The 10000-nt window shown below is 43.7% G+C and overlaps 1 protein-coding gene across 5 annotated transcripts in view; it reads right to left on the reverse strand.

The window, feature by feature from the left end:
- Window positions 1-9389, reverse strand: part of ZNF140 (zinc finger protein 140) — a 24921-nt gene extending 15532 nt beyond the window's left edge. For 3 of the 5 annotated variants that reach the window (XM_011960870.1, XM_011960850.1, XM_011960858.1), the window contains exons 1-4: window positions 8024-9389; window positions 7778-7834; window positions 5892-6018; window positions 5560-5655 (exon numbers count right to left, since the gene is read on the reverse strand). Coding sequence is in view for 2 of the 5 variants with exons in the window: in XM_011960850.1 (XP_011816240.1) it covers window positions 5560-5655; window positions 5892-6018; window positions 7778-7786 (232 nt within the window). In the remaining 3 variants the exon portion in view is untranslated. Of the gene's footprint in view, window positions 1-5559; window positions 5656-5891; window positions 7333-7777; window positions 7835-8023 lie in introns of those variants that run through there. The other 2 variants (XM_011960864.1, XM_011960840.1) reach the window with 2 other exon arrangements.
- Window positions 9390-10000: the final 611 nt, after the last annotated feature.

Raw genomic sequence — 10000 nt, forward strand, 5'->3', positions numbered from 1 at the left:
TTGGCTTTCCCCCACTCCCCTCAAACTTACTAAATTTTCTTAACTATCTCATACTCCTCAACCTTGCCAGGACCATCCTTCTGGGTTTTGCCCATATTCCAACAAATGCTTCCATTCCTCATTCCTATACTAATACTGTGCCTTATTTTATTTTTCATCCGTATGTCCAAATACCAACCATAGACGCCGACCTTAACAACGCCCCTTAACAGCAGGAAGTAGCCAGACAGATCACGGCGCCCCTTTATCACTATTATCAATAAAAAGTTGGACTGTTTGGACGAACGGAGGCAAGATGGTGCACTTCCAGGTTCTTCTTCACCAGCTTTTCCCGCGTGCGCAAAAATGCAGCCAGCGCCCGGGAAGGTGCAGACCAACTGGGCATGTGCCAGGTGACGTCAATCCGAAGAGACTAAGATTTACCTGGTCGCACCTGCGGAACGCCCCCGACACGCCCGTGCCCCGCCTATTGCCCTCCCACTCCTAGAAAAGCCGCTCTCGGCCAGCGCACCACGCGGCCTTTCTGAGTCCCTCACTCCTGTCGGGACTGTAGGAACTCCGTCCGAGAGCTTCACCGGGTGACTCTCTTGGCCTCCTTTGCCGGAGGCCGACAGACCTCACCCCCACACCTTCTTCCCTGAAGCTGGGTGACCAAAATAAATTTGCAGTTTTGCTCCTAGCCTTGCCTACCCGCTGGTTCTTTTGTGCCCGCTCTGGTGGTCTTAGAAAAACAAATCAAAAAGGTTAATTCCAACTCTCCGACATTCTGGAAAAGGCAAAACTATGGAGACAGTAACAAAAATCCGTGGATGCCAAGGCTTAGGAATGGATGATTAGGCAGAACACAGAGAATTTTTAGTGCAGTGAAACTATTCTATATACTACAACGGTATCTGCAGGAAAAAAATCTAGAAAGATTTAGAGCCTTCCTCCCTTCCTCCCTTCCTCCTTCCCTTCTTCCTTCCTTTTTCTTTTTTTCTTTTTTTTTTTTTTAGACAGAGTCTTGCTGTCGCCCAGGCTGGAGTGCAATGGCGTGATCTCGACTTACTGCAACCTCTGCCTCCCAGGTTCCAGCGATTCTTCTGCCTCAGCCTCCCGAGTAGCTTGGATTACAAGCGCACACCACCACACCCTACTCATTTTTGTATTTTTAGTAGAGACGGGTTTCACCATGTTGGCCAAGCTGGTCTTGAACTCCTGACCTCAGGTGATCTGCCTACCTTGGCCTCCCAAAGTGCTGGAATTACAGGCGTGAGCCACCGCACCCAGCCGTATTTTTATTTCTATAATAAAGATAAAGAGATATAAATACACAAATTCACTAGCTTTCTTATAGAGAAGCAATATAGAAAAGAAACTGAGGAAAGTTGCTTAAGAATAAACAACAACAGAATGCAACGATTTTACAAAGAAAATTCAAAATTTTAAGAAGCTGTGCAGGTAACTCCTAAATGTCTACTTTAGTTCAGCATCAGCATCATCTGGTCATTTGTTAGAAATGCAAATTCTGGCTGGTCGGAATGCAGTGGAGTTTACAAGTCATTGATCACAACTAGTTATAGATTTCTTTGTTTCTCCTCCACTCCCATTTTTTTTTTTTTTTGACTAGCCAAAAAAAGAAAGAAATGCAAATTATTTGGTTCCACCCCAAACCTACCAATTTAGAATTTCCAGGGTGGGGCTTAGGAATATGCATTTGAAACCTCTTGAATATGATACTCAGTTGCCTACAGGATTTATATATTCATATCCCACAGAGACCCAAAACTCAAGTCTCAATATAATCTTCTCCTCCCCTACAAACTTGCTGATCCTTTTTTTACTAAGGAAACAATCATACCACCAAAAAGACTAATGTCAACCACTTCTCAGTCTTCTTCATGTCTGCCATCTAGCCAACTGCCAGGTCTTTTTGAGTCTACTCTTCACTTTATTTCTAATCTGTCTACCGCCCTCAGCTCCCTGGATACCTACATAGTTCAGGTAATGATTAGATCTACACTAGGTTGCAGCAACAGCTCTTAAGTGGTAGCCCTGTTTACTTAAAATAATTCAGAGAAAAAAAGGGGCAGGAGTAAGACAAATACAATAAAATGTTAATCATTAAGTCTATAACTAGGGCTGTATAGGTTTGAGCAAAGAGAAAAATGAAAGAGAATTGAGAGCCTAGAAACATACAAACCCAAAAACTGACATTTAACTAATTTCAAAACAGTGAGGAAAAGGGTTGGTGTATCAATAAATGGTACTGTGGTAACTGGGCCTCCATACAGAAGATAGCGAAGTTGACTACTAACTCACATGGCAAAATAAAGCGAACAATGGATCTAAATGTGAATGGCAAAACAAGTAGGCTTTTTAAAAAGAAAATATAGGAAGATGTCTTCATCATAATCCCTTAGTAGGGAAATATTTCTTAAACAGGCTAAAAAAATACTCAATATAAAGGAAAAGATTGATACATCTGACTACACTAAAATTAAGAATTTCTGTTCATCAAAATAAGCTATGAAGGTAAAACAAGCCACATGTGAAAGATTTTGAAGTACATATAATTAGCAAAGGATTTCTATCTAAAATATATAACTTCTACAAATCAATAAAAGAATCCAGTAGATAAATAAGCAAAAATCTTCAAGATGTACTTCACAGATGGGGATACCTACACGTTCAATAAACATGTGAAAAGGTGCTCAACTTCATTAACAGCCTAACAAATGCAAGTTTAAACCATGAGCTACCACTGCACACCCTTCTGATAGGTGAAAATTATGATGCCCAACAGGCATTCACTTATTGCATTTGTGGGAATATAAGTCAGTCAAGGGTCTTTGGAAAACATTTTGGCATTATCTAATGACTTAAAGAGGTGCATTATCCTCCAACTTGGCAATTCCAGTCCTATATATAAACCACAGAGAAACGTGCCAATATGTATCAGGATACAAGAACAGTAACAACATTGCTTGCAGTATCTCTAAATGTGCAAAAAACTTAAGAAGCCCTCAATAGTAGAAAGAATAAATTGTGGTATACTTACTTGTACAATGAAAAAAACTATTAAAGAGCAATTACGTTAAAATATTTTTTAACTTTAAAAAAAATAGGGTCTTGCTCTGTTGCCCAGGCTGGAGTGCAGTGGCACAATCACAGTTCACTGCAGCCTGAAACTCCTAGGCTCAAGTGGTTCTCCTGCCTCAGCCTCTCAAGTAGCTAGGACTATGGGCACACGCCACCATACCTAACTAGCTTTTAAAATTTTTTTGTAGAGACAGGGTCTCTCTAGGTTGCCCAGGCTTGTCTTAAACTCCTGGCCTCAAGTGATTCTCCCAACTCAGTCTCCCAAAGTATTCGAATTATAGGCATGAGTCACTATGCACAGCTAAAAACATTTTTAAAATTTGGAGAAGCAAATCAATAAATACATTATAAATCTTTCTATATAAAGTTCACAAACACACAAACCTAAACTATAGTGAACACAAATGCCAACAGCTGATGAAACTATAAAGAAAACCAAGGAAGCTACTTTACCATAAAAGCAAAGAGATGATTAGCTTTATTGGAGGATGAGGATGAGCACACGGAAGGCTCGCAGGGAAACTAGCAGTGTTGTGTTTATTGACCTTGGTCACATGGGTGTTTGCCTTACAGTAATTTATTAAGTGTACATGTATGTTCATGCATTACTTCTGTCTGTGTGTGATATTTCACAATGAAAAGAATTTTCAAAATAAGATACTGGAAGGCACACATAAAAACTTCAAGAACTGTGTTAAAGTAGTAGAATCAGGCTGGGCACAGTGGCTCATCCCTGTAATCCCAGCACTTTGGGAAGCCTAGGCGGGCAGATCACAAGATCAGGAGTTTGAGACCAGCCTGGCCAACATGGTGAAACCCCATCTCTACTAAAAATACAAACATTAGCCAGGCAAGGTGGCAGGCGCCTGCAATCCCAGTTACTCGGGAGGCTGAGGCAGGAGAATCACTTGAACCCGGACAGCGGAGGTTGCAGTGAGCCGAGATCGTGCCATCACACTCCAGCATGGGGGACAAGAGCGAGACTTTGTCTCAAAAAAAAAAAAAGTAGTAGAATTAGAGGCAACTTCCATGTTTTCCTTTTTCCTCACTTCCTTTGTACATACTTTTATAGGTTTTGTTATTTTTTAATTCAAAAAGGATATTTTTCCTCATTTGCTCCCACTAAACGAAGTTTCCCTGCACCTGTTCCACCTCACAGCTTCAGCCCACATTAGTACCTCCTTTGCAAATCCTTCTGGACATTCTCCTAAGGGACTCTGCAGCATTTCATATTAACAACCACTACTCTCCTTAAAGCTACAGCTCAGTTTTTATGGAACCTGTTTCATCAGTCCTAAGCTGCTGCCTCCTAAAATGTATGCATTCCTCCTTTTCTCTCTAAAAATCAGTGTACCTCCATTAAACATTTGCTGTAGAATCAACTATAGAACTTACAGAACTTACAAAATTCAGAACTTACAGAATTCATCACCTTTTCTCCAAAAATGACCCTTTTCTGTCGTTTCTCTACTACAATCTGTATCCAAATTATCCAAGCCTAAAATGCCAACTGGAAATTCCTTTTTTTGCTGCTGAACTGCTAATTTGAGGATATCTAATGCAAGTTATTTAGACACATCACTAGGCCATGAATTCCTTGATAGTTATTACACTTTTGTACACCCTCTAGTCTCTGTAGCATTTAATAGAGAGTCTTGAAAAAGATTAACAAGATTAAAATTTCTGTAAATATTAAGACTGTATGTGAAGGAATAAATATCAATTAATCAAAGAGTAATGAGCTAATCCTTTCAAGGTGATTAAATAGAACAGCAATATATGTACTTTTTAATTTTTCTTTCTCAGTTTGGATTTAGGCAATAGAAATATATGTCCATTTGAAGAAAGAAAGGGAGGAAAAAACAAAAAGAAATGAAATTCAGAGACCAGATAGAATGAACAATGAGAACAAAAAAGATACCTGTGAGAAAGTAGAGGAAGTATAAAGTGAGAACTGGTTGAGTATGTTAGCTGTTATGTAATATAGAAAAAACAAAGAGAACTGGGTATGAAGTAGTCCTTTACGGAGTTGTAAGTGAAACTTCAGTCTTTATATCTCTGGTATTTTTTTTTTTTTTTTTGAGACGGAGTCTTGCTCTGTCACCCAGGCTGGAGTCAGTGGCGCGATCTCAGCTCACTGCAAGCTCCGTCTCCCGGGTTCACACCGTTCTCCTGCCTCAGCCTCCCAAGTAGCTGGGACTACAGGCACCCGCCACCACACCTGGCTAATTTTTTTGTATTTTTAGTAGAGACAGGGTTTCACCGTGTTAGCCAGGATGGTCTCGATCTCCTGACCTCGTGATCCACCCGCCCTGGCCTCCCAAAGTGCTGGGATTACAGGCGTGAGCCACTGCGCCCAGCCTATCTCTGGTATCTTTAAGGGAAAATTTTCCAATCAACATACTAAAAAGTATTCCTTTCTCATTGACTAATTGAGTGGTTTTAAAAAATTTCCCCATCAGCTTCCAACTCACTCACCTGAAAACAGATCTCTTTTCACATTCCTTTTCCCCAGCCAGGGTTCTTTCCCTTGCTCCAATAAGGAAACCACATCTGGCTTAGAAATGGAAAGACCTGCTTGCAGAAAATGAAATAAATTCAAAATCAGTTGTTGAATCCTAAGAAGGGCCACAAAAGAAATGTCAGATGTAAGTTTTTAAAATGTCTAAAAATAAGGTCCACTTATGTCCCCATCTTAAAACTAATTTTAAGAAACCCCATACCTATCTTGGGAATATTCAGCCAGATAATTATAACAGCCACCCTAAAGGTCAAATTTTGACTTGAGGGAGATGAAGAGGAATCCTTACCCAGTGAGACCAGATGGCCATAGTTCTCCAACATTACACGTCGGTACAAATCTCTTTGAGCAGGCTGAAGCCATTTCCACTCCTCCTGGGAGAAGTCTATGGCCACATCTCTGAATGTCACTGACCCCTGAAATGACATACAGATATCTGCATGACCAGCACCCATGCTCCCAAACTTCCTTATCAAAGTATAAAATGAGTCTCACTGTGGAGGTTAGGCAATGTATCTAAGCAGCAACAATGGGAGTTTTCAGAATTTTGAGTAATTATATAATGAAGAGCCTAGCTTTTGTGTTTTGTTGCATAACTGGAGAAAAGGAGAAAAAACATAAATTATCTGTCCTGAGATAATTTACAGTTTTGTTCAAAATAAAAGATTATACATATGAACAATATGGATTTTTGGCATTGGTTGTAAAAATTCTTAAGATTTTACAGTATTCCTTTATGTTAATAATGTATACTTTCCTTAATACCAGCCGATTTTAATATAATTCAGCCAGAATTTCTTCAGGGTAATAATTGGCTATAGCAGATAATAGCAGCACCCTTCAAACGGGGCATACATTCTCAAGTTTGTTCCAGTCACCCCTAATCCTAAAGAAATACCTGTGAAACTTAGTGGTAATTTTGGCAATGTCACAGAACAAGGAGGATAGACAGTAAAGAATCTTGATTCTGCAAGAAGAGAATGTAACACCTCCCAGGACAGAACCTAAAGCACTTTCCCTCGGAGTTAGGGAGAATAATATAGAAGCCCTTGCTTTGCAGCCTGGTTTTGCACCACTTGAGTGATCCACATGGATCTATAAAGCATGAACGGGAATTTAAAAGGTCTCAAACTAGTAGCAGCCCCAGATGGATGGCAGTTATATTTTACAGTTTTGAAGTTTAATAAAAAAGTGATCAAAGACTGTTGACTAATAAAGCAGCTGTTTACTACACAGCAAGATCTGCAGCAGAGGTAGAAATTGGATTCCCCAGCAAAACTCAGAAAGCCTCTGAATTTGGAGAGAAGTATGACAAAAAGCAGGACAAAGAAGTGGAAATGAAAATGAGGGACTCATTTTGAATAGTTGACCCTGTTATCCCCACTGCTGTGAAGCACAATTACCATACACACCCTTAGCCCCAATCAAAATAAAAATGTGTTCCTTATGTCATGTCAGAAAAATGAGCTCTATGGGTTCAGAGATTTTGTTTTGGTCACTTCTGCATCCTCAATACATAGAATGAGTTGAGCATTAGAATCACTTGGAAGGACTGTTAGATTGCTGGGCCAAATTCCCGGTTTCTGATTCAGAAGGTCTGGGGTAGAACTCAAGAATATTCATTTCCAACAAGTTCTCAGATGATGCTGATACTGCTGCTCCAAGGATGGAACCACTGAAAGTAGAGGTTCAGTAAAAACATATTCAATAAACGAATGAAGGGGCGCTGGAGTAACGCAAAGCACTCCTCGTTCTAATACTGTGGGAAAGAAGAGGCAATGTAACAGCTGGTATCCTACCCTCTCACCCTAAAACATACCAGCCAGGTCAGAAATCCCGCCCACATCTGAATAGCTTCCTGTCACTCTTTCATGTGTACTTAAGTATAAGCATCTGAAAAGGAGGAACTGGGGACAGGGTCCTGGGGTTCCGCCAGGCAGGTGGTTGTAGGAGAAAGCCACGTCCCAAGTCCTGAAAAACACGGCTGCACTTCACAAAGAAAAGAGGAGACAGGCTCAATGGGTTGGCTCACTGGAGGCCAAGAGTTTGAGGTTACAGGATGCTATCTATGATCGCCCCACTGCACTCCAGCCTGGGCGACAGGAGGAGACCTTGTCTCTGTCTCTCAAAAACAACAACAACAAAAAAATATATATATATATATCATCAGCTTACCTGAGACATAGCTCACAGAAGGGACCGAGGCGATCAGAAAAGTGTACAATGGCAGACCTGGCAGAGAAGGAGCCCTGAGCGAACTGGCCAGCTAGGCCGCGCCCAAGTCACTAGATCCCGCGCTGGGGATTCCCGTGGCCCCCGCTCCGCGCCTCCCACGTAGACAGCGGGCCCCCAGAGAAGGCGCTTGGACCACTGGCGCCGGCTTTCTCTTCCTGCCGGCGCGCCTCCCCAGAACCGGGTCACCTAACAGTGGCCACAGGACGGCGCGTTTCCGTTGTGCTTTCGGCCAGGTGGGTGTAGCGTTCCGGGGCTCCGGACCGAGTCACTGCCCGGGGCCATCTGGCGCAGACCCAGGGGCCTCCTTTCTTTGCCTACAGTCAACACAGGCCAGACGCTCGGCGCCGCCCCCCAGGGCCCCACCGCGGGCGTCACAGGAATGCGTCTTCAGAAGCCTCGCGGACGTCACCCCACCAGGCCGCCTGCCTCAAGAAACTACAATTCCCAGAAACCAATGCGGCCCTGCGCGCAAAGGCATAGGGTTTTCGTTCCTACTGGATCGCCCAGAGCGCCGCGCTCCCGCGCGAGGAGACAAAGAACGAGGGCCTGGGAAAACTACAATTCCCAGAAGGCACCGCGGCCCCGCGCACCAGCGCATAGGGCTCTCCTCCCACCCCACAGCCTAGAAACAAAGAACTCGGGACCTAGGCAACCACACTTCCAAGAAACAACCGCGGCCCCCCGCGGGACACTACACAGGGCTTTCCGTTCAACTCGCCGCGTGCCTCTCGGCCACACGCACAACCAGCCGAGAAACAAAGAACGCGGGACTCACGCAACCACACTTCCCAGAAACAACCGCGACCGCGCGAGAGAGCAAACGACTTTCCCTGCCCCACTACAACTCCCAGGGTGCCCTGAGGCCATGCGCACATCACCGAAAGACAAAGAACACGAGCTTCAGGCAACTACACTTCCTAGAACCTCCTGCGACCCTGCGCAAAAGAGCGGAGGACTGTCTTCCCCTACTACGACTCCCAGAGTGCATCGCGGCCACGCCCAAAGCCGGAAGACTGTGTAGGGCTTTAGCGACTATATTCCCCCAAACTCCTGCGGCCCAGGAGAGAGGGTATAGGGTTTTCCTCCTGAACTACGACTCCCACAGTGCCTCGCTGGCGTGCATACACCGCCCAGAGACAAGGAACTGGAGACTCAGGCAAACTACACTTCCCAGAACCCACCGCGGCCCAACAAGCGCCCAAGACCGCCACTGTTAAATAACTAGGATACTTAAAGACTGTGGAGTCAGTACTTCAGTCCAAGGCCTTTTGTTACTGGAAAGGGGTCTGGATCTCAGACTCTAACAGAGGGTTCTTGGATCTCGCGCAAGAAAGAATTCGAGGCGAATCCATAAAGTGAAAGCAAATTAGGAAAGTAAAGGAATGAAGAATGGCTAATCCATAGGCAGGGCAGCCCCAAGGGTGCTGGTTGCGCATTTTTGTGGTTATTTCTTGATTATATGCCAAACAAGGGGTGGATTATTCCTGCCTCCTCTTTTTAGACCATATAGGGTAACTTCCTGATGTTGCCATGGCCACTGGTGGGCAGTGAGGACAATCAGAGGTTGCTCTCATCACACATCTTGGTTTTGGTAGGTTTAGTCGGCTTGTTTACTGCAACCTGTTTTATCAGCCAGGTCTTTATGACATGTATTTTGTGCCAACCTCATATCTCATCCTGTGACTAAGAATGCCTTAACCTCCAGGGAATGCAGCCCAGCAGGTCTCAGCCTTATTTCACCCAACTCTATCCACCCCTACTCAAGATAGAGTTGCCCTGGTTCAACCACCTCTGACAGTGGAAGTTGTAGCAGTGAGGACAGCCAGAAGTCACTCTCATTGCCATCTTGGTTTTGGCGAGTTTTAGCCGGCTTCCTTACTGTAAATTTTTATCAGCAAGGTCTTTATGACCTGTATCACATGCTGACCTCCTGTCTCATCCTGTGACTTAGAATGCCTAACGGTCTTGGAACGCAGCCCAGTATGCCTCAGCCTTATTTTACCCAGCTCTTGTTTAAGATGGAGTTGCTGGGAGCAGTGGCTCATGCCTGTAATCCCAGCAATTTGAGAGGCCGAGGGGGGCAGATTATCCAAGTTCAGGAGTTTGAGATCAGCCTGGCCAACATGGTGAAACCTCGTCTCTACTAAAAATACAAAAATTAGC

The sequence above is a fragment of the Colobus angolensis genome, unplaced genomic scaffold (assembly GCF_000951035.1).
Source record: "Colobus angolensis palliatus isolate OR3802 unplaced genomic scaffold, Cang.pa_1.0 Scaffold115, whole genome shotgun sequence".
In the NCBI taxonomy this organism is placed as follows: domain Eukaryota; kingdom Metazoa; phylum Chordata; class Mammalia; order Primates; family Cercopithecidae; genus Colobus; species Colobus angolensis.